The 24,957-nt window shown below is 33.7% G+C and overlaps 5 protein-coding genes across 6 annotated transcripts; 4 read left to right on the top strand and 1 right to left on the bottom strand.

Moving 5' to 3' along the window:
• Positions 1-4,861: 4,861 nt before the first annotated feature.
• Positions 4,862-5,964, top strand: LOC102611095 (laccase-4-like). Its single transcript, XM_006480811.3, has 4 exons — positions 4,862-5,069; positions 5,156-5,307; positions 5,429-5,673; positions 5,793-5,964. The coding sequence occupies exons 1-4, from the start codon at positions 4,941-4,943 to the stop codon at positions 5,942-5,944; spliced, it is 678 nt and encodes a 225-aa protein (XP_006480874.2). The 5' UTR covers positions 4,862-4,940; the 3' UTR covers positions 5,945-5,964.
• A 352-nt stretch (positions 5,965-6,316) lies between these two features.
• On the top strand, positions 6,317-7,712 carry LOC127903108 (laccase-17-like). The gene is made up of 2 exons (XM_052443774.1): positions 6,317-7,286; positions 7,415-7,712. The coding sequence occupies exons 1-2, from the start codon at positions 6,317-6,319 to the stop codon at positions 7,543-7,545; spliced, it is 1,101 nt and encodes a 366-aa protein (XP_052299734.1). The 3' UTR covers positions 7,546-7,712.
• Positions 7,713-12,011: 4,299 nt separating this feature from the next.
• Positions 12,012-16,422, top strand: LOC102611585 (probable protein S-acyltransferase 16). 2 transcript variants are annotated; one of them, XM_006480813.4, is made up of 7 exons: positions 12,013-12,422; positions 14,252-14,344; positions 14,429-14,530; positions 14,765-14,842; positions 14,923-15,021; positions 15,135-15,230; positions 15,756-16,422. In XM_006480813.4, exons 1-7 carry the CDS (start codon positions 12,150-12,152, stop codon positions 15,867-15,869), a joined length of 855 nt encoding a protein of 284 aa, XP_006480876.1. In that variant the 5' UTR covers positions 12,013-12,149; the 3' UTR covers positions 15,870-16,422. The 2 variants fall into 2 exon arrangements, with proteins under 2 accessions (XP_006480877.1, XP_006480876.1); XM_006480814.4 differs by lacking the exon at positions 14,429-14,530 and having other exon boundaries at positions 12,012-12,422.
• A 2,872-nt stretch (positions 16,423-19,294) lies between these two features.
• On the top strand, positions 19,295-22,336 carry LOC102612072 (protein FAR-RED-ELONGATED HYPOCOTYL 1-LIKE). Its single transcript, XM_006480815.4, has 3 exons — positions 19,295-19,462; positions 21,313-21,959; positions 22,115-22,336. Exons 1-3 carry the CDS (start codon positions 19,425-19,427, stop codon positions 22,186-22,188), a joined length of 759 nt encoding a protein of 252 aa, XP_006480878.1. The 5' UTR covers positions 19,295-19,424; the 3' UTR covers positions 22,189-22,336.
• Positions 22,337-22,404: 68 nt separating this feature from the next.
• On the bottom strand, positions 22,405-24,957 carry LOC102612373 (laccase-17-like). Its single transcript, XM_006480816.4, has 6 exons — positions 24,826-24,957; positions 24,562-24,713; positions 24,177-24,421; positions 23,948-24,076; positions 22,897-23,859; positions 22,405-22,819 (listed from the first exon to the last, which is right to left on the bottom strand). Exons 1-6 carry the CDS (start codon positions 24,940-24,942, stop codon positions 22,689-22,691), a joined length of 1,737 nt encoding a protein of 578 aa, XP_006480879.2. The 5' UTR covers positions 24,943-24,957; the 3' UTR covers positions 22,405-22,688.

Below are 24,957 nucleotides of genomic sequence, written 5' to 3'. Positions count from 1 at the left end.
CTCAATAGTATCCTTCGATGCCTTGAATAGAATGGGGTTATTATTGATAATATATTTGAGCAACTTAGAAAGCAAATGGAGTAATAATATGTCATGAAATATATCTTAAAAAAAAAGAAATTTTACAAGCTGGGATATGGGGGTCGTCTCAGGCATTGTAAAGATTGTTATATTAGTATGGAAAAGGTTTGCCTTGGTGAATAGAGGGAGAGGGGTGCTCGATTTCTAGTTCTCCTACTAAAATCACCATCTATTACTTATGCCCTAATATTTTTATAATACCCAATTATCTTTCTATCATAAAAAACTTAAAGAAAAAATATGTAAATGAATCAATTGTTTGATAATTTCTCTTAGAAATATATAAAAATCTACATCTATTATCAGAAAAAATAGTCAAAGAATGATTTGCTCCAATCTACATGAAAAGCAAATATGTATTTAAAATTTGGATTTTATTTAAAAATTGGATTTTTTATAAAAAAAATTTATTTATTATTTGTTAGCACTTTAGTATACAAATAACAAGAAAAGATTAGAATTAAAATAAATAAAAAATAAGATTAATTTTTTTATTTTATCATTTAACATTTTTAAATTTTAATTTATTTAATTTAAAGAAATGTGAATGCAAGTATATTTGAAAATAAGAAAATATTGAAAACTTATGGTGTGAGGAAGAATATTTGATATTACGAAAACAGTAAAAATTATTGGGTAGGTATTAATTTAAGTGGTCGAGAAACTATCAATGGTCAATCTCCCGTGGATATAGTGTCTGTGTCAAAGCAAGCACCTAAAAGTCAGCACCAAATATGGTACTTGACTTTGGTGCCAGCAAATAAAAGAAAATGGAGGACATAGCTCACAAACTTTGAAAGCTAGATTGACAAATTGAAGCCATAATTGGTGGGCTAAAATCGTTGATTTTCTTGGCCACTATTTTGCTATAAATAGAAGTGCAGATGAAGAACTGAAGCATTTCATTAAGAGAAAGAGCAACTTAGCATTTTGAGAGAGAGTTTAGAGAGTTTGGGTGTATTGGGGTTTTGGGAAGTGAGATAAAATACTATAATACTTGTAACTCTTTTTTAGGGGTAAAAGCTCGTTTAGTCCCTATATTTTGAAGTTAGTGTCCGTTTAGTCCCTATATTTTTAAAAATACCTCAAATCATCAATACCATTAAATTATTGACACTTTTGCCATTATCTTTTGTTCCTTTTAACTTATTTTTATAATATTGCCCTATTGTAATAATTTTTTAGACATGATTAAAAAGAAAAAAATAACCCTATTATAATAATTTTTTTAGACATTATTAAAAAGAAAAAAATAAATTACCAGTTTAACACCAAAAAATAAAAAAAATATATATTAATTTTTGTGGAACACACTCTTGAGTTAAAATATTAATTTTTCTAAAAAAATTGATAATGTAATTTTTTACGATATTAATTTTTTAGACATACGTGAGCTTCCACAAAAATTAATATATACATTTTTTGTTTTTATTTTATTTTTTAGTTTAATTTGATAATTTAATTTTTTATTAATATCCAAAAAAGAAACATTATTGTAAAAATGTAATATTGTAAAAGCAAGTTAAAAATAATAAAAAATATGGCATAAGTGTCAATATTTAGTAGCAGGGATGTTTTGAGGTGTTTTTAAAAATACAGGGACTAAATGGACAATAACCTCATAATATAGGGACTAAATAAGCTTTTACCCCTCTTTTTTACTAGTAAAATACTTCATTTTGTCTTCGTCCGTGGACGTAGGCTAAAAACCGAACCACGTAATTTCTGGTGTCTATTTTTTGTGCTTGTTCTTTATTTTCTTACAATTTCAATTTAGCTGCGTGTCTACTTCACCCATCAATTTCCTAACAGTCTGTGCAAATGAGCTAAATTGATTGTGTAAAAATGTTTGATTCTTTTATTTCATTACTATTGATCTATTATTTTTTAAGCAAAAAGACATCAAAATTCAATTGAGTAATATTAAAAGTAAAAAAAGGAACATGTACCATACGAGCGGCGGTGTTGGTGCGTGAGTGATCAAGTCTTTCGATGAGATTAACAGTAATTTACTGGGATTCGCTGAACGGAAGCTAACTCTAGCACTAGAACGGGAAAATGTGCCAAACAGTAAAACAAGGAAGAGGCAGCCAAGCTGATTGAACCTATACCACTTTGGAAGCTTTTGAATATCACTAAAAGGATGCTGCCAGTCAGTAAAATGATTACAATGAAGCCCCAAGTTACTAAAACAATCAGCGGCACTATTATTCTCCTTGAAGGTATATATGAGAGCATCTGTAAAGCATGCATCTTGCAAACCATGTCTTGCAATTCAACCAGTCACGAAGAGTGTGTGGAGGACGGATATCGCCTTGATTCAAATACTGTACCATTAATTATTAGTTTAGATTGTTTCATAAGTGAAATGCAATCCATCCTTCTGATCTTAATAAAAATTAGTGAACATTTTGATGTTCGCAAGGATCAAATATGAAATGATATATAAATCATACAATTATAATGAAATATATGACCAACTAACAATTAATTATTGAATTCAAAAAAGAGTCTGAAGAAGTTTTTCACTCCTCTGATTTTTATTTCTTGAACTGAAAGATTCATGAAACGAATCCTGATACACACAGATGCCAATGGTCCAGTGAGAATAAGAATTTCCAAGAGCACTTGAAACATTTTGTTTTTGATATATGCAAAAGCACTCCTACCTCAAAAAAATAACATCAATTTTTTACTTTAAATTTTGATGCAAACTTTACACTATCAATATCAAGTAGTTCAATGTTAGATATTAAACGTCAAAAATGACATTTTATAATTGTTATTCATCCACCATTAGATTGCTTGAAGTTTTGTGACTCTAAATTTGTGTGAAAATTTCAAGTAAAGAATTTAAATTGATATAAACTCCATCGTTGACCTGATGTCCAAATATTTGTTTTCTTTACTTAGCTACGGATGCCACTGAGTGCCAAACTGTCACAGTACTATTATTTTAATTTCTAACCCAAGACAAAAAAATATGGGTTACAAAGTTTTGATAAAAAAAATATAAAAAGAATAAATTATGAGGACAATTCTAAACAACTTATTTTTTTATTAAGACATTTTGATATTTTCATTTTTTTTATCAAAATTTTATAATCTAAATTTTTGTGAAACTAGCATTTTTTTTTTGTTTAACTAAAAATTCAATTGACTCCCAAGACTGAAGATAAAAAGAAAATAGCCAATAATTTTCATAATTAATATACCTTTATCGTTAAGAATATACAGTATGAGTAATGATAGATATTCCAAATTTGTTATCCTAAATTTCATCGTAAATAATGTGTCCTTCATTGAATGATTGATAAAAAAAATTAAAATAATAGATCATTTAAGATATATTTTTGAAATAAAAATTTAGAACGCATAGTACTACCCCACAGGGTATATATCCTACACTTAAATTTCATTAATTGTTTTCAACTTATTGACGATTTTAAAATCTCCGTTTCTCATATCTCATTATGGGTTCCCCTGATTGGTAATGAACAAATTTGGTCAAATCGACAACAACTTGCAAGCTTTTCTCAAATGGTCCAAACGTTTTAGGCCAAAATGATATAATAAAATTATAAAAAAACGTTGTTGCTGGTGCCTAGGCATGATAATTATTGCTGGAAGTAGGATTTTATCCAATCAATAAGCATAACCAAAAGGTTAACATTAAAATCTGTTAGAGGCATGAACAGTGATTAAAGAACAACCGACAATAGCTAACAAAGATGGTGCAACTCCTTCCTTAAATTTTTTGCCTTGATTATCAAGTATCAACGGTTGGAGATATTTACTGCTATCAAGCAACCATGCCCGCATTTTCCATAATTACTCTCAAATTAATCCCTTTCCACCACTAATTAACTTGTATGCATGTAATAAGCTTGTTTTCATTTGACACTCATCAATTGATGTTATCTTTTGTTTAATGGGAGAAAGTTGCCTCCTTTCAATGACAATTACATGCTCAGTTTACCTTCAATTAAATAATGGATTGGGAACATCTAAATCCCCAAGTTTTATCAAATTGGTCATTACCATAAACTAGTGACATATATATATATATAACAGTAGGAAGTATGCCAAAATCGGCCTCAATAGTTCCATTATATACGATGAAACCAAATTATAAACGAGCAGAATAAGCTAAATATGCTTGATATAATTAGTAAAAGAAAAATCTTACGCATGAGGAGATTTGAACCATTTCTCAGTACTTTTTAGTGTTATTAATTAGGTATATTTATATATGTACTCTACCATTGTGATGTCAAAGTTCAATGTCATAGACGCAAACTAAGTTGGTTATTTAAATACAAGTTACAAGTAGTTAGGGATATACTTGATATAAATTAATGTACAAAATATGTTTTCATTTTATAAAAGCTTAAATCTAGCATAGGGCCCTAGCTAGATAACATTACCAATTGTATTATATAATAATTATAACCACTAACTAGCTTCGAGCGAGGTCACCGAACTAGACTGACCCTGACTTGGTGCCATTTTTTGCATGTGTTCATCAACAATCATGTTGATTCTATTACCGTTAAAATTTTTATCAAAGATAATATTATCTGGCTTGGATAGTACTCTAAAGTAATACGTGAACCGCTGCTAGTATGATCAATTGTTGCTCAATCCATTAGCTGTTTGCAAAAATCAATCTTCTGTCACCTAATTAATTAACAAACCCACCATTTGGTTTCTTACTACATAAACACACCCTTTTCGCTCTCTTTCTCGTCAATCAATCATCTTTTGTTTCATTCGAAATTTCGAACTAAAAAACTCCTTGTCTTTTTTGCTATCAGTTTCTCCATCAATAGCATTAGAAATTAATTAAAGAAAGCCAGATGGGTCGTAGCCATCTTCTGCCTTCTGCCATCTTGAAGGCGATGTTTCTTGCGTTGTTTGCTATGTGGATTTTGCCGGAGCCGGCATTGGCAAAGCATGCACGCGTTACTAGGCACTATAAGTTTAATGTATGTTGTGCATTTGAATTTAAGCTCATGATGATGATAGTTTCTAACATTTGTGACTCAGTGTACATGTTTATATTCTATTACAGATTGAGATGAAAAATGTTAGAAGATTGTGTCAAACTAAGAGCATTGTGACCGTCAATGGCCAATTTCCGGGACCTCGAATCATCGCGAGGGAAGGTGATCGCCTCTTGATCAAAGTGGTTAACCATGTTAAGTACAATGTCACCCTTCATTGGTACGAAATGTTGACCTTCTTTCTCTCTTAATTTGTCTTTAATTGTGATGATCCCTTTCAAAATTCATTAAGAATTTTAACATTGAAATATGTTGTTAAATATGGCTTGATGGCAAAACAGGCATGGAGTCCGGCAGCTGAGAAGCGGATGGGCAGATGGACCTGCATATATCACACAGTGTCCTATTCAAACAGGACAGTCCTATGTATACAACTTCACTGTCACTGGCCAAAGAGGGACTTTGTTTTGGCACGCTCACATCTCATGGCTTAGAGCAACTCTCTATGGTCCAATTGTTATCCTCCCCAAGCGACACGCCTCTTATCCATTTCCCCAGCCCTTTAAAGAAGTTCCCATGATTTTTGGTACATCATAACTTATAACAGCCTAGTTGAAATCATATGCGTAGTATTCATTTTTGTCATCCTTTGGTTACTCTAAAAACATTAATTAATGAGCTCATGTTTGCCTTTAATTATTGTAGGAGAATGGTGGAAAGCAGACACAGAAAAAATCATCAACCAAGCTTTGCAAACAGGAGCAGCACCAAATATTTCTGATGCTTTCACCATCAATGGTCTTCCTGGTCCCTTGTATAATTGCTCAGCCAAAGGTAAAATCAAAGCCACTAAATAGTAATATACGTACAACTAAATATACAGGAGCCCCTTCTATCTTAGTTATTTCCCAAAAAAAAAAAAAATGATGTAGGTAGTTGGTTGAATAGACAAATGATGTCACTAATTAATGGAGGACACAGCCAGCACGATTGGGGGGGGGGGTTAATTGTTGAATAATTAACTCATATTTGTTCTTTTCTTTAAAATAATAATAATAAAATAGTGAAATTCTTACCCCTTATAGATCTTAACTGGGTCTGTCCTATCACTAATATATGGAATACATTGAATTTTTTTTTTCTAAAAGTCAGATCATAAGAAAATAACATTTTGGAAGCATTATTTAATAAAAATTGTAAATTAATTTAATTAAACTACGTGCGTTTTCATGCATGCAGACACATTTAAACTGAAGGTGAAGCCTGGGAAAACCTATCTCCTCAGAATGATCAATGCTGCACTCAACGACGAGCTTTTCTTCAGCATCGCCAATCACACATTAACAGTAGTCGAAACCGACGCCGTTTACGTGAAACCCATAAAAACCAAAGTAGTTCTCATCACTCCTGGCCAAACCACCAATGTCCTTCTCAAGGCCAAACACAAATCCCCTAACGCCAGCTTCCTCATCGCCGCCAGGCCTTACGCCACCGGCCCCGCATCCTTCGACAACACCACCACCGCCGGCGTTCTCGAATACGAGCAACCTAATAATGCCAACAAAAACAAGAAGCTCCCTCTCCTCAAACCGGCGCTGCCAAAGTTCAATGACACGAACTTTGCCATGCAATTTAGCAAGAAAATCCGCAGCTTGGCCACCGCAAAATTCCCGGCCAAAGTCCCCAGGAAAGTTGACAGGCTCTTCTTCTTCACCGTAGGACTAGGGTTGAGCCCCTGCCCGCAGAATCAAACTTGCCAAGGACCCAACAACACCATGCTTGCAGCTTCTATCAACAATGTGTCCTTCGCGCAGCCGAATATTGCCCTACTTCAAGCTCACTTCTTTAACAAATCCAAAGGCGTGTACACAACGGACTTTCCCGCCAACCCGCCGTTCAAGTTCAACTACACGGGCACGCCGCCGAGCAACATTTTGGTGAGCAGTGGCACGAGAGCTGTGGCGCTGCCGTTCAACGCGAGCGTGGAGGTTGTGATGCAGGACACGAGCATCATTGGTGCTGAGAGCCACCCTCTTCATCTTCATGGCTTCAACTTCTTCGTCGTTGGTCAAGGCTTTGGCAACTTTGACCCCAGCAAGGACCCCGCCAAATTCAACCTCGTTGACCCCGCTGAGCGGAACACCGTGGGCGTGCCATCTGGCGGGTGGGTCGCCATTCGGTTTCTCGCTGACAATCCAGGTCGGTATGGTTAACCACTTGAGTAATTAATTATTATGAAAATTACAGCACACTTGTTAGTTGCTAAGCTTGATTGGGTACAACGTTGTGATCAAATCTTTCGGTGGGGCCACTCTTTGTTTTCTCAGGGGCTTGGTTCATGCATTGCCATCTGGAAGTACACACCAGCTGGGGCTTGAAGATGGCGTGGATTGTGAATGATGGAAAGGGGCCCAAGCAGAAGCTGCCACCTCCACCGTCCGATCTTCCAAAATGTTAAAACTTGATTTTTTTAAATTTTTTTTTTAAATATTTCCTAATTCTTTGAATTCTTAATATTGGGCAAAGAGGGTATCTAGCTCCATAATGGTTTAATAGAGTTAATGTTTTCATTTTCACTGCTATAAATGTTCCCATATCCATTTAAGAAGGTGCGTGGGGATACTAAGTAATACGTACGTAGGGTGCCTTGTATTGTATTTGTAATTATCATTCAACTAAGCCATTTGAATGAAAGAAAATTTTTCTACATGCTTGTAGCGGTCTGTTAATTTCTTCAACTTTCTCTACTCTCCCACTAATAAATCCCACTAACAAAATTGCAACATTTGGATTATTGACATTTGAGCATCAAATCAAATGACAATGGAAGAGATTGAAGATCTTAAGTTGTGGAATTGAGAGACATTATTAAATAAATTAATAATAATTCTTGTAATATTCTCTCAGGCACCTAAATTTTAATAAAATTATATTAGGTAATAAAATGCGAAATACCTTATCAGAAAAATACTCTATATAGATATAAAGAAAACAACGAAGTTTTAGATTGATCCTTAAACTTTTTTGTACTCTATTATTTATAATTATAATAGATTTAATTTTTTTTAAATATAATTTTTTATTTATCAAAAAATGGATTATTAAATATAATTATAGTATATTTAACCCTTTATTATTAATCGACCTCAATGATAGCAGACGTAAAACACTTTCACAACAAGTGAAGCTGCGCCCCTAAGGCAAATTTGTGAAACACGTTGAATGATATAAAATTGATTTTATTTAAGTCTAATTGCCAATTTTATACTTTAGTGGTTGGTTATAATTTTAAGAGTGGAGTTAGTTGAACCCCTAGAGCGATCTCTACACGCATTGATTAAATTTAAAAGCCAAAGCTTTACCCATTTACGCCTTCCATAATACCGAAAATGATTCCGATATGATTTTTATCTTTAAATAATTCAGTATCAATTTTTCTTTTCAGTATCCACGAAAATCTGGTAACTCAATCAATTATATCTAGGGTCTGTTTGGTTGGTAATAGTGTAGTGTTTAAAATAATGACTGTTAATTATTTTATAAAAATAATCAGCTGTGAAAATAATCAATTAAACATTTGGTAAAATTTATTATTGTGAGTTTTAAAAACATGCATATATATTTGATAAACCTCACAGTTAAACTGCTGTAAAAATATGAATGACTGAATTATACATAATTTTGAATAAAATTTATTCACACATTTATAAACATGTATGTAAATTTTTTTTTATTGTGTATATATAATAATTGATGACTAAAGTAACTATTTTATACTTTTAATTTATTTTTTATTTTTTTATTTTAATATAATTGTTAATAATGATAGTCTTTTTAAAGTTAATGATTTTATTTTTTAATTAATAAGGATGATTTTATTTTGTTGTAATAGAATTGTATTAAGTATAAAAATGATTCTCAAAATCTGATTTTGAAAAATATCCCTTCCCCGCTTTTCAAAATTTATTATATGATAGAGTAATTTTACTAAAAATGATTTCAAAACAAATTTACCAAATAGTAAAATTAGCTTTTAACTTTTCAAAATTACTTTTAAATATCTCAAAATCAATGACAATCTCACAGTAAAAAAAAAACAATATTAATTAATATAAATATAGTGGTGTTACTCGGCTTCGAGAAAAAAATTATAATTTTTTTTTATTTTACAGTAAATAAACTGACATGACCCGCCCCAACCTATGTGTCGGATATGAGGCAAATCATGTGGTCTAATAACTAAAACTCGTGACACAAACTTAATTCATGAATATATAAAAATGGCCTTTACTATAAGTACACAACAACCTCTGTGCCTCATCTGAAAATATATATTCAAAACTTGCACCCTTCATATCTCATTATACATACTTACACTACAGATATATACATAAAAAACATAAACATGCTCAAAATGCAAGTCATGCAACAATGCGTCTTGTGGCCCAACCTTAATTGACTATAACTGATGTGCGTGAAATCTTATGGAATCTTGGGAGAAAAAAAGGATAAATAGGAATATAATGAGTTTGCAGCTCAGTGAGCAGATGTAATTTATACATGAAAAAAATAAAGTAGCGTACTAGGGTATATACATAATCATGTGACATAACTTCACACTGAATGTAATATATTAGCAAACATGGAAATCATATGTACATGACAAAACTACAGCAAATAGTACCCAAGAGAAAAAAACTTTCAATATTTGTCGGAATCATCATCGCACGAGTAGAGTGGGGGCAAAATCTCTAAAGACCTGGTGGAATTTAAACTACATCGCACGGATATAGTAACCTAACTCTTAATACGCATGCGCATAACCTAAGGGGAAGGGTACATATATGGTGACTTGCAATCATATCTCATAACTCAATCAAATATATAATATGCATAAATGTAATCATAACATGATATCAAATCATACTATCAAATATAAATGCTTCATGGAATACATAATAGTAATAATAGTATCAATTCACTGATATTGTTTCACTCTGGAATTCGTTGGGGCTCTTGTGGGTTTCTGGATTCACGAATTTCTCCTAAAATATAGAGTTAAAAAATTAACTATTAGAACTGATATAAAAACTTATATGTATGATGTAATAAATTATATCTACTTAAATTTCATAAATCTGTTACCCATTAATCCAACGAATATTATTCTAACTATTCAATTACAATTCCTGTAACTTTGTTATTTATTTTTTCTGTTCCTTTACTCTCGGCCTCTCTTTCTTTCTTCTTATTTTCCTTTTTCTCTTCTCTTTCCTTTTTCTTTTCTTTCTTTCTCTCATTTTCTTTTCTTTTATTTTATTTTTCCTCTGTCTCTTTCTTGATCTCGGTTGTAATTGAATCCATTAGCAACCAGCTCTCAATTTATGTATAAACATAGTCACCGCCTCAAGCAAGCAGGTGGAACATGCATGCGGCAAGCAAAAAGGTAAAGCAAGCATGTGAAGAAGTGGTGATGTAGGCAGCTCCTATTACATGAAACGGGCAGCTGGCCACTTAATTTATTAAGGGTGTGTTTAGAATTGAGGTGTTGTAACTTTTAAGTTATAGCTATTATAAAAAATATATAATAATAAAATAAAAATTAATAAAATATAATAAATATAAATTTTAAATAATAATTTTAATAAAATTATTAACGATATAATAAATTCTCCGTTAAGTGAAAAATTATATTAACATAATTTTTAAACTACCGCCGTTAGTGTTTGCCAAATATGTCTAACCACAATCCTGGCCAAAGGCGCGTGTGGCTTTTTCTTTTTTTCTCTCTCCCCAAGCAGTGCATGACAGAAACATTGATATGTCAAATCGTGGCAGGTAAATAATTAAGATAGTGTTTAGTATTCGTACCATAATTAAGCTTCCGACATAAAAGCTTTCAACTAATTGAAAGCTACCAATCGAAATTTCAATACTGGATACAATTTTTTTGTATGAAAATGATAATCAAATAAAAAATTAGGTTTCATATAAAATGGGTTTGCAGAGAAAATTTATTATATTTGATATATAGTTTGTCTTTAGTGATCAATTGCTTAATGGGTATTTAATAATATAAAATTTAATTAAAAATAGATTTGAAGAGCAGTTTAGTGGGTTCAAAATGCAACAATTGTTTAAACTCATTTTTCCTCCCAATTTAATTGGGTACAAATAAATTTCTCTTCAAGTATTATGGGAAGAATATATATACACACAATATTTTAGTGAGAGTAAAAATACATATCATGCCATAGTGGACTTATTAAAGACAATTCTAATATATTTTTAATTATATAAATGAGACTACATTATATTTAAGCTTTAATTTATTTGCAATCAAGAATTTTATTAATTCTTTGGTGGTGGAAGTGGATGTATTCGTGAGGAATTTAGTTATAGCTTACTTATCAAACAAGTGTCATAATCGTTTCACATTTATATCTCTCTCTCTCCAAATTTTTTTCCTAATAAAGAATCCAAAAAAGTGCAATTTATTATTTGTAAACTAACTACTTTTAATTAGTTCATATCCAATCATTAGATTGGGATTACTAGATTTTTTTTTTAATGTTTTAAAGATATACCTTCTGTGGAATTGGAAATAAAACTCATGTATGAGCAAATAAAAAATAAATCATACAAATGAAACCATAAGCTTATATTTCATAACTTATTTCATACCCACTAATTAAAATTAAAATTGTGTGTCAAAAATAGTCATTTTATAAAAAGAGAAAATGAAAATTAATTTCCATTAAATATATATATTCCTACGTGAACTAATTGCATACTCAAGAGTTAGTGGTCAAAGTGGTATTTTCATTCTACATTTGGATCTTTCGTAAAATTTCAAAACTTGGAGTCCTTCAAGCTAAAACTCCGAACTAACGTCACTCGGTCACCGCACCATCTAGAATAGAACAGACCCGTCACCAGCTTTTGAACATCTCCATTCATTAAACGAAAAAAAAAAAACACGCACACACGCACACACGGAGACGCCGTCGTTTTATAACGCCGGTGCCTCCGCTGCCGTCACAGTAAAATTCGTCAAAGACAATGACGAAGGGCTTCACCTTCTCGCTGCCCGTAAGCGTTGTCGTTTTGGCCATCTTTTACATTTACTTTACCACCGTCTTCATTTTCATTGACCGTTGGTTCGGTCTTATGTCCTCTCCCGGTTTAATGAACGCCATTGTTTTCACCGTCGTGGCTCTCATGTGTGTATTCAGTTACACTGTCGCTATCTTAAGGGATCCGGGTCGGGTCCCCGCTGATTACATGCCCGATGTTGAAGATGACCAAAACCCTATGCACGAGATCAAGCGTAAGGTACATTAAAATTGTTATATAAATTCACATTATATTTGTTAAAATTTTGTATCTTTTTGGTTGCATGCGATAGTGGTTTGGTTTGGTTGTGCGTTAAAAGGAATAATTTTTATTGGAGTAATGACTTGTCATGTGATTATTGCTTTTATATGAGCTGATCTGGAGTGAGATACGTGAAGAGAAGGTATTAAATAATGATTCGGTTCCATTTGGTAAAATTTTTGTAAAATTTTCGTAGTTCATAAGATTCTTAGAGATGGGTAACTAGCTAATTTAGCATTTGTTGGAAATGAGAGACAGATAATTTCTTGATTGTATGGAATTTATGACAACAGGATATGTTTTAATCAACCCTTTATTCCAGAGGATTTTTAGTAATTACATGGCGGAGGCTGGAGAGTAACTCTCATTGATCATAAGTAAACCTATGAACCAATGCCAAGAGTGTATTACATTTGCATCAGGATTTTGTGTTGTTTGTTTCGATTGAATGAAATTTGTTATTTTGTCTCGCTGGCACTAACTAGATTGATGCTCTAAGGTATTAATATTATGACTAGATGGATGGTAGTGTAACTAGCAATGATTACATTGTCGTTTTGAGGGTCTTAGAGTTGCACCTATCTGGCATCAGTGTTGTAGTTTCCTTACTCGACAAATGGATAGATCGAAAAGGATGTATTGAGGTAATGGGCCATTACGTTTGATCTTCCATGTGCGTGTTGGCATGTGAAAGCTTAAACAAATAAGAAATATTAGTTTTTAGAAGTCATTATTTTTCGTTAATGAAATCTAGTTTTTGTCGTTTCCTAGGGGTTCCCTTTGAATTTGCCTATTCAGACAGTTTAAATGCTCTGCACAAAGTCCATGTGTGATGAAGTTTCATGTCCCCATGTGATTTTAGCCCGCTTTTCTCATTCTCACCTCATAAATACAGGGTTTTAGCTCTAATTAAATGTATCAATGACAATGAAATGATGGTTTTTGATTCTTACAACTTAATATACTTATCATCCGAAATCATCATGCTTAATGATAATTATTAATGTTTGAAGCACACATTTCCTTTGGTGGGAGATCGGAACGTTGCATCTAGGGGTTTGGTTACATTGACCTGCTGAGTCAATAGAGTTATTGCCCCTTGTGTCTTTCCTCAATCCTCCACTGGCATAGTCTTTTCTGGCTAAAGTTGGTTTTGCACGTTCTGATTTTGTTTATTGTGTTAATTAAATGAAAAGAAAGGAATATAGGAGTAAGGAGTTGTGGTTGCTGGGTTTTGTTTGTTGTTGTGCATTAAATCAGCCATGAGCATGATTAGCCTCCAAACTCATCCCTTTTCCGTTGACAATACAAAGAAATTACCCTCATGTCAATGAGTTAACTCATGACTTTGATATTGTTACCTGACATCTTGATGAACCAAAATGAATTGGAAATTCTTGCCGTACTCTGTGTCAAAACCAATAAGGTTATGAGGAATCTTTTTGTAGCTTTCTGGATCAGCTAAAATGTTATGCTGCTGTTCACGTCTTTTGAAGAGTTCATGTACACCTTAGTTGCTTGGAGAATGCGACTTGTGTAATGAGGAAATGCTTCTTAGTGGTCCTCCTTGTATTTGTATTAAGTTAATGTGGGTAGGTGCACGGAAGAAAATTAATGTTGCAGTCAACTGGTTTCTCCTTTAAGCATATTGGTTAAATTGATTATTTGGAATTAGAGAAAGATTACATTTTGAAGTTTGGATTAACTTTTTGTATATGTTATGTTCTCTCCATCGAGAGCTTAACACCTGGCTTATCAGACGTGCAATTTTTGGGATCTTTTGCCAGGGAGGAGACTTGAGGTACTGTCAAAAGTGTTCTCACTATAAACCTCCTCGTGCACATCATTGCCGTGTTTGCAAAAGATGTGTTTTGCGAATGGTACGTATGTTCTATGTTATCACTGCTGCCTTTTCTCTCAAATGTCCTGGATAATGTGTTAAAGTGATACCTCTTGATTGTAAGGATCACCACTGCATTTGGATAAGTAATTGCGTCGGCCATGCAAACTATAAGGTCTTCTTCATCTTTGTTTTGTATGCTGTGGTTGCATGCATCTACTCCATGGTATGTTGAGATTCTTTTATAATCATAAAATTTGCACATTTACCTTTTAATTCCTGAATGCTTTTTTTTATGCTGTTACATAGTGTATTTGACTTTCTGGGTCTGATTTCCTTTTTTTTTTTGTGGAATTGTAACCTTTTTACTTGTATTTTGCACTTCGCTCTGTTCTTTCTTATTTAGGGTAGTTGAACTAAGGCCATAATTTTTATTTTCCTTTACCACTTAAATTTTCAGGTTTTGCTTGTGGGTAGTCTAACTAATGATTCTCTGGAGGATGAGCTGCAAACTGGAGGATCTTTCAGAACCGCTTATGTAATGTCAATGACCGTCTGTTTGGTTTGAGTTAAAACCTAGCATATTTTTTAATTTTGCTAATTGTCTCTCATTTTCAGGTAGTCTCTGGACTGTTGCTAGTCCCCTTGAGTGTAGCTTTGAGTGTTCTTCTAGGTTGGCATATCTACCTCGTTTTTCACAACAAAACGACAATAGAGGTTATTAGAATTATTCCCACTGTGATTTTCTTATGCTTGATGGACATTTTTCTTTTAAATTTATACCAGCATTGTTGTAAATCTCATTTTTTCTCTCTTAACATTTCTTTCAGTACCATGAAGGGGTGAGAGCTTTGTGGCTTGCAGAGAAAGGTGGGACTGTTTATAAGCATCCATATGATCTAGGCATCTATGAAAATCTGACTACAGTAAGTACCTTTCTTCTTGGGTGACAGATTTAAGATGTGCCGTTCTTGAAAGCTTAGATTTACTGTTACATTTTTATTGTTGGTTAATATTATTGAGATCGGCGGGATGAACTAATTATATATTGAGCACTATCCGATTGTTACATACCATGTCAGGCCAATTAAGTGCTTACCTGGTTAACTTCCCAAGATGTTTTGCTTGCTGTTTTAAAGCTCTGTCTGGACCATGTGGCTTGGCTACTATGCTTGGAGCACATCAGTCTAAATGTATCATGACCAGATTGGCTTGCCCAAACTTGGTTCTACTTGGAAAGCTATTCTTTCTGCCCCTCCTCTCTTCTCTCTTTCTATTCTTTTAGTTGAAGTTAAACAATCAATCAAGAGACAAATGTTACATATTCCTGAGGGTCAAACTTGCTGTTGAAACATTTCTGTCTTTTTGACCAACTTTGTATACGCTTTCTTTTATGCATGCTTGTTTATGGTGCACATCCATAATATGAACTGGTTTGAATGACTCTTCAGGTACTTGGTCCAAATATCTTCAGCTGGATATGTCCCTCATCAAGGCATATTGGTTCAGGTCTCAACTTCCGCACAGCCTATCATAATGCTGTTGGTGCATCAATGTCAAAATAGATTTCTAGAGTTTCTTTGGTCATGGCATCTCATTGCAAATAACATGATCTTCAACCTTAACCGTCAACGGATGGGTAAAAATTGATCTATTGGCAGTATCGCGTAGCTTTTTTTTCAAGTGCGGTTTGGATAAGGCTTTTCTCTTTTGGGGTAATTTAGCCAGACGAAAAAGTTGATCATGCATCACTTACCTGCAATAGCGCCGCCAGTCAGGAAAGCTCGAAGCTGTTAGTTGCAAGATGAGCTGAGAGGGAGACATTCTGTTAAGTTGTCAATAGCTGAAGTAAATCATTTTTTGGAACCATTAGGACTAGGACCGTTGTTTTCTTTTCATTTTGTTCTCGATTTTGTTTTCCAAGTTTGGAGCTCGCTGACAAGCGGCTACATTAGCACACACAATGTACAAAGAGTGAAAGAGAGAACCAAAATCCCAACTGAACAATGAAAATATATGATGTAAAAGCGATGACAAAAGCCCACAGAAACAAGCTGTTCTCGATGTAACCAAAGTTGTTGTCCTTGTAACTCAAGTGTAACAAAACATTCCTCTTTAGCTTTTCTGCATAATTTTCTTTTCCTTGTTTCATGAGTGTAAAATATATACTGAAAATGGTCCATGGAAACCCAAACTTATAATATTTTCCAACTCGATAACACATTTATAATGACAAAACAGGTGACGTATCCTTTTCGGTGCAGGGGAGGACAGAATTTCTTTTTCCCCTTTCTTTTTCTTTTTCAGATTTAACGAATTGGCTTAATGGAGAGTGTAGCTCATGCTCTTTTCGACTGCAAGATGGCAAAGAAAGTTGGGAAGAGTTCTCCTTTAGAAAACTGGAGCAGTTTCTGTGATTATAGAATCTGACTCGAAGGGAGTGATAGAGTTAATTAACATCAAAATGGGTACTTTGACAGATATTCATTGGGTGATCTTCCACATTTTGAAACCAATAAGAGTTGTCAAATTTTCAAAACTCACATGCATCTAGAAGTTGTAATATCTTTGCTCACTCTATGGCCAACTCAACATGCATCTAGAAGTCGTAATATCTTTGCTCACTTTATGGCCATGTTAGCCTTAAGGAAACTAAACTCTTTTGTATGGCTGGATGAGTTTTCAGTTGATATTTTGCATTTATTCTATCTATGAGAAATGAAAGGTGTACTTTCTTAAAAAGAAAAAAAAAAGATTTAATGAATTGGCATTAAAAGAGTCAAATAGAGTCATGTTGTGATCAAATACAAGACTTAGGTGGCCTTTGTTTTTTAACTTAATGACTTAAAGTGACTTAATTTAATTAATTAAGTTAATTAGAGGTGTTTGTTTTTATAACTTAATGAGATTTTTTAGATAATTTTGACTTAATAAAATAAGCTAATTTTTTTTTGGCTTTTTACTTAATGGAGAAATCTGAATTAAGTCAATTACTTGCTAATGTAAAAAATATCCTTGTTTTATAATTTATTTTTTATGTCTATCCCAAAACTCACCCATAGATATTTACCCCACATAAAAACATCCATGTTTTTTCTTTCTTATATTATATACGATAAATTTTGAAATTTATGGTATTTTATATATTAAAATTTCAAAATAATTATGTATTCACTTGAATATAGTTTTACTTATAAATGTTAAAATATTGTGGTATTTAATATATTATTTATTTGACATTCAAATTTAATAAGGATACAAATGTAAAAGTACATATTTTTAGCTTTTTAAGTTGAAAAAACAAACAACTTAATACTTATTTTCCGAGATTTAGACAAAAAAACAAACATATTATTCAGATTCAGACATTCAGACCTATTCAGAATTCAGACTAATTCAGGTCTATTCAGATTTCAGATAAAAAAACAAACGCCACCTTAGTCGTTTGTTTTTTTTTTTAACTTAATGACTTAATTGACTTAATTTCAATCAAATAAGTCATCAAGTCTATTTGTTTTTTCGACTTAATGAAAATTTTAAGCTATTAAGTCATTAAATTATTAAACTAGTCTTTTTAGCTTTTTTTTAATCTAAAAAGTTAGAATGATGTCATCAAAAGATATTCTCTAAAATATCTTTATCTAATTAATTAACGTTCATTCTTATCTAAATAAAATTTAATAATTAGTATTATTACCCATCTCCATATATACTTGTGATAATATATAATGGTAGATTTTTTTTCTTCAAATTAGCATTATTTATCTTCATACTTTTCTATAAATATTTTTCATATAAAAACATCATAAACTATAATAAAATTGATTAACATATGTAATATATAATATTAAAGATAATTTATTATCTTATTTATATTTTTTCATATGTTTATTATTTGTTTAACATTTATAATTTGTAAGGGAATAAATGTAAAAATAGTAGTTTTAACATTTTTTAAGTTAAAAAAAAAGAACTTAATATTTATTTTTAGCGATTCAGTCAAGAAAACAAACACATCATTCAGATTCATACATTCAGCTCTATTCAGCTCTATTCAGAATTGAGACTAATTCAAGTCTATTAAGATTTCAAATAAAAAAACAAATACCACCTTAGTTCCCTGTAGAAAAAGTTAAAACTTGAGTATTAGTTATGACCATCTAACATCTTACAAAATAATATAAAAATTGATTGCGTATACTACAAATTCTTTGTAATTGAAAGCAAAAATGGCTATCTCATAAAAAGTTGAAATTTTTTTTGGGTCTATCTTAATTTGCATATTTAAGTTATTGTACGTGGAGCCCATATTCGATTTCAAAAAGGAAAATCATTATAGTGCCCTTTAATATATAACACAACATATATTGTCACTATATCTGAATAAAAATGTTTAAATTTAAGATCAATCACTTTACTGAACCTACAAAATGTTTTAAAAAAATAGAAGATAAAATTATAAAAATCTAAAGAAAACTACTCTTATAAGGTGATTCACTATATAACCTATGAGACGAGCCAACATCTAAGACCATCAAAACCTTGACGCACTACCTGATTAAGGCTATGGTTATTTTAAAATTACTCTAAGATAGAGTACGAATAACAGCCATACAGTAAAATAATAAACAATAAAAAATTATTATAACTTTAATTATATATTTATAAAAAAGTACTCTATCTTAGAGTCGTCCAACACAGCGGAACCTGATTAATTATGATCATTTAAGAAATTAAGGACTTGTTAATATAACTAGATTAATTATGCCCCTTGGGCCTTATCCATGAAAAGTCAAAAGGGACGTCGAGGAAAATTTTCCAGGTTAACATAAGTTGGGGGCCCCGTGTGCCACCTTGGAATAACTCACTTGGTCTCGTATGGTCTTCTGTTCTGTCCTAATCATCAACTTACGCGCGCTAATCAATCCCCAGCTTAACACAAGGCGAAGCCTCCTAATATTATTAGCACGTGTTTCACACGCTCCTCAAAGGAGCTTCAACTTGCTGTCCAAACCGGGAAAAAGGCAGGTGATTTATTTAATCTCGATTTCCTCGAACGGAGGTTCCATCATCTCCTGGGTTTTCACTTTCGCTTTCAGCACCTCCCTCTCTTCCTGAAAATGGAAGTGGATAACGTCGACCGATCTGAGCTCAACAGGTTTTACTTCAACTTCTCTAATTTATTTCCACTTTAGTCCTTATGCTTCACGATCTGTATTGTATATAGCTCAGTCTTTGCTGTGGTTACTTTTGTCATCAAAAATGAAATCTTTTGGATTTTGATGATGTGCCCACATGTTTGAGCCAGGAACTGTACTGTTAGTTTAATCATCTGAAATTAGCTAAGTTGGAAACTGCGAAGTATTTCTTCTTGCCATGTAATGTTTTGGTACTAAAATATATGCGGTAGTAGGAAGTGAACTTGGTGGGCTTGATTGAAGTTTGATATTGTATATAAACCATCCGATCTTTTAATCAAGCTTATTTCTTTTTTCAGGTTGAAAGTTTTGCTTTTTTGGGTTATTTTCAGTTAGAACCCAACTCCTTGTTTTGTGTTATTATCTATGAAATTGGTGGCAGAGGTTTATCCTTTAGAAGCATTTTGCGAAAGCAAGTTACTGATGAAGCTGTAGCCAGCTAGTGAGCAGAAACATTTTATTTTATTTTTGGGTCTTTTCATCAAACCTTACTCACACCCAACGTTTCATCGAATTTGCTTGAGAGCTTGGACTTTTATTTTCGTTGGCATTAAATGGCATTGCAAGACATCAACAAAAGTTTGGTACGATGCTTGCAATTTTGCATGCAATTTCTGATCATCAGTTTTACCATTGATACGTGTTCCTCCAGAAGGCCCTATAGAAGGCTCCATTTTTCAGTAAATCTTCACTTTTACTTGAATAGTACGAAGTGCGAGATATTGATCTTAGTTCAGGCATTGCTTCAACTTGATGGGCGGCTCCACCTTAGTCTTCCTGTCTATAGGATTCTCAATAGTCTTAATCTTTTGAAGAAGTTCCTTATCAATAACTTCCCACACAAAGTGAAAACTTATGTTGTACGTGCGTAATAGATTGGGTTCTTTGCTTAGTAAATGACATTTTGTCGTGGATTTTGATACTATTCAAGTCAAGGTGGAGGTTTGTTGAAAAATGACGTCTTGAATAGTGTTTTCGAGGAACATCAATTAATGGTAAAAATTGTATCGATCATTAAATGCCACATAAAAATGAAATTATAAGTTTTCACGCTATTTTGGTAGTTGTGAGATTTGATTACTATGATTTTGTCCATTTTTGTTGGCACTCCAACCCATAAATAGAGCTCTCTGTTTTGAGAGATATTATCCACAAATTTGAATTGTAATCTAAAGGAACCTCTTAAGAGAGTTTTTTGTAAGAGTTGCTTTTGAATGAAATTTGAGAGTTCTCCTTAGTGAGAGAGAGGTTAGGGTCTATTGTGGTTTGAGTTCTAAATTTGTCTCCAACATTTGTGCAATTCCCATAGTCCCCTTTTTTAGTAAAATTCTCTTCCTCTTACTTTGCTCTTGGATGCCTGCTAAAAAGCCAAACCACATAAATTATTGTGTTATTCTTGCACTTGTTTTGCCATTTTTATTTCTCTACAATTGATGTTACAAAAATACTATGATTATTCAACTCAACTTCCGCAACATCAACTTCACTTTTGGTTGAGAACAAGAGTTCTACTCCATTTTTAGTTCTAAGATAATTAATTGGATTTGGATAGACTTGAGTTATATCTGCATATGTTTAAAGCCCATAGTACTGCCTCTATGATTCCTTCTGTTCTTAACTTGGGCATTATTATGCTCCACTGGGGCGATATAAAGACAAGTAATTATTCGTGAACTACCAAAATTGAATTTTATTGAACTACAATATATTGAATTAGATATTAAAAATCTCTTATTTAGCTATATATTGCAAAATGCAGATTCTTATAAGCTGTAGATTATTTTTATCCTTTTTCTATCGCTACTTTCAGCTTCCTTATTAATGAAATACGGAGGGCCGATGTTATTGGCTTGAACAAGAAAAGAAAGTTACAGGCTGAGCACTTGGGCTTGCCTATAGCAAAGCTTAAATGCTCAGATGGAAGCTTTCGATCTAAATCCCTCTCCACACTTGATGAAGTCTCAGAAGTAGAGAACTTACAAACAAATATAATTAAGGGAGGAGCCACCATTGATGGATTTGAACAAGAATCAGCTAATAGCAATATATATGCAGAGGGTTACGATTCTTCTATAACTGTGCATGGTAAATCTAGATTTCAGGCAGAGATTGGAGAATCATTACCAGATGATTGTCCTTCATATTCGTCTCTAAATTGGGCCTCCAGCAGTTTCAAGAGCCACAGCTACTCTTCAAACAGTGCAGCTAAAACAGAAGGAGGTTCTGGTAAAGAGCAGTTTAATTTTGTGGGCGATGAGCACCAGACGTCGCATCAATTTGATGATCTTAATGAGCATCTAACTGAATTTGGTAGCCATGCTGAATATCTTTACTCAGGATTGGATCATTTCGCCGCTGAACATTTCACAGAAAAGGAAATCGGAGAAACTCTCGACTCCAAAGAGGGGAATCCAAATGTTTATGTGCTTTCTTCTGGAAGATGGAGCCACAACCAAGGTAATTGTTTTTGGCAAATAGATTGTGAGGCCTATGAATCCCATTTCGTTTAATCATTCTCTTTGAATGTATAATGCAACCACATTGGACCTTTTAATTTTCTTTTCATTTGCTGAATTGTGTTTTTCTTTTTCTCTTTTTTGTTCTCAATTCAGAGACTCAAAGTGGCAAGAGGAAGCCAACCATTGATCAAGAATTTGAGCAGTACTTCTCCTCACTCATGCTGTAACGTAGAGTGACAGAACATGGAGTCGTAAAATGTATATATGAATGATTTCTAGCTATTTCTTGTAATTGACTCACATCACTGCAAGTTAATGTGTGGAAAGTACTTGTTTCTGTTTATCCCAAATAATAATGTTGGCTAATTTTATTGAGCTTGGCCTCCTTTTAGCTAACTTAATCTTTGCTTGTATACATCTTTTATGACTACTTAGGTTTAACGCATTTATTGTTTTACACACGCACATGATTTGTAACAAGAAAGAAAATAAGTTATCGTCAATCAAGCATATAGTAGTGTACAAAGATGATTAATCCATGTGACGTACACTTGAACTCTTGGTCCCTTCTCAACCAACACAATCAAATGTGATACAGTGGCAAACAAGCACACAGAAAAGGATCATAGATATTAAGTTAAAAAAAAAAGAAAGGGAAAAAAACAAGAACACTCAAAAAAATTGCCAATCCGGAACAATAATCTCCGTCATTTGGCAGTCAAGATGATCAACACTTGGGTAGATCAGACGGTGGAGGTGGTAACGTCTGGTTCGGTTGTGCCCCATTTTGTACTATCCATGCCATCCTCAATCCCCAGCTTGTGTGTACATCCAAATGACAATGCATAAACCACACTCCTGTTAAAGAAAATCAAATACTAATATAAGATAATCTTTTACTTGACGGCTAATGATTCTATTTCATAGTTGCTCACCTGGGTTGTCGGCGAAGAAGCGAATGGCAACCCAACCTCCGGCAGGAACACCGATGGTATTCCTTTCCATTGGATCCACTAAGTTGAAGTTCATGAGATCTTTATCAGGGTCATAGTTTCCGAAACCAAGTCCAACAACAAAGAAATTGAATCCATGCAAATGAAGAGGGTGGCTCTCAGCGCCAAGAATGCTAGTGTCCTGCATCACCAACTCCACGCTCGTATTAAACGGCAACAATACCGTCCGCGTACCATTGCTCACATTAGTATTATTCGGCGGCGTCCCCGTATAATTAAACGGCATTGGTGGCTTAACGGGAAAGTCTGTAGTATAAACTCCGTTATTTTGTCCAAAGAAGTATGATTGAAGAATAGCTGTTGAAGGCAAAACAAATGACACATTGTTTACCGAAGCTGAAAATTTAGTTCCATTTGGTCCTTGGCATGTTGTATTTTTCGGACAGGGATTCGAACCAAGCCCAACAGTGAAGAAAAATTTCCTGTCAACGATTTGCGGAACATTGGCAGGGTACTTAACACTGGCCAGGCTCCGAAATTTCCTGGTGAAATTTACGGCGAAGCTGGTGTCATTTATTGAAGGGAGAGTTGGCTTATACAACTGAAGCTTTTTAGAGGATATCGAGTGGTTTGATGGGTGCTTGTATTCGAGGATACCGGCAGTGGTCGAGTTGTCGATTGTGCCCATGCCTGAGAAGTAAGGCCTGGCTTGCATGAAGAATGTGGCATTGGGGAAGTAAGGTTTTGTTCTGAGAAGGACGTTTGCGGTTTGGCCTGGAGTGATGAGGAGCTTGTCAGTGTCGAAAGGCTTGACGTAAACGGCATCAGCTTCGACAACCGTGAGTGTGTGATTGGCTATGCTGAAGAAGAGCTCGTCGTTGAGTGCAGCGTTGATTAGTCTCAAGAGGTATGTCTTTCCTGGCTTCACCTTCAGCTTGTATGTATCTACCAAAGGGTCAACAAATTCGTTGTCGTGCTTTCAAAATTAAGCTGAAACAAAGCAGTTACAAAAATATATATATATATATTTCACCTTTAGAAGAGCAGTTGTAGAGTGGCCCTGGGAGACCGTTGATGGTGTACGCATCCGACACATTTGGTCCGGCGCCAGTCTGAAGAGCTTGGCTGATGATAGCTTCAGGGTCTACATTGAACCATTCTCCTGCACATCCAAATACCGTTAGCTGATGCATATGATTCTGATTCTTTATTTGTATATCGAAATTTCTCGAGTTCCGAGTAGGTGAAAGTTTGCTTCTTACCAAAAAGTATGGGGATTTCCTTGTGGGGCTTTTGGAAAGGGTAAGATTCATTGCGCTTTGGGAGAATGATGATGGGTCCATAAAGAGTTGATCTAAGCCACGAAATATGAGCGTGCCATAAGAGAGTCCCTCTCTGTCCAGTGATTGTAAAATTGTAAGTGTATGATTGGCCTGTTTGTATGGGACATTGCGTTACGTAAGCAGGTCCATCTGCCCAACCACTTGTTACCTGCCTAACCCCATGCCTGTGTTTTCACACAAAACATGCACACTCTTGAGAATTAAGCACTAAAAAAAGAGAGTCATATGTACCGAATTTAATTAAGCACTAAAAAAGAAGTCATATGTACCGAAATTAACTTTCATTTTCATGATAAATTCATACCAGTGAATGGTAACATTGTTTGAAACATGATTAGTCACTTTAATGAGGACACGATCGCCTTCCCGCACCAACAGGCTAGGCCCTGGGAACTGTCCATTGACACTGATAATGTTCCTTGTGTGGCACAATCTTGTCACGTTGTGGTACTTAATCTTAATTACATCCAACAAGCAGAGCCAAAAATCAGAACTGGGAAATTAAACATTATTGAGAATATGAACACAAAGTTAGTTTGCTACTCAAAAGTAATAGTAATTAACGTACATTGAATGTGTAATGCCTTGTTATGCCTGCTGCAAACTCCGGCAGCAGAGCTAAAAAGCAAAGACCAAGGAGCAGAACCGACATTGAAGCAAATGAAGGAAGATGAAAGGTACCCATTTTTGCAAGCTTAGT

Source organism: Citrus sinensis, chromosome 6 (genome assembly GCF_022201045.2).
Source record: "Citrus sinensis cultivar Valencia sweet orange chromosome 6, DVS_A1.0, whole genome shotgun sequence".
Lineage (NCBI taxonomy): Eukaryota > Viridiplantae > Streptophyta > Magnoliopsida > Sapindales > Rutaceae > Citrus > Citrus sinensis.
Note: the sequence above shows the minus strand (reverse complement) of the source record. Positions and strands in the feature narration are given on the sequence as shown.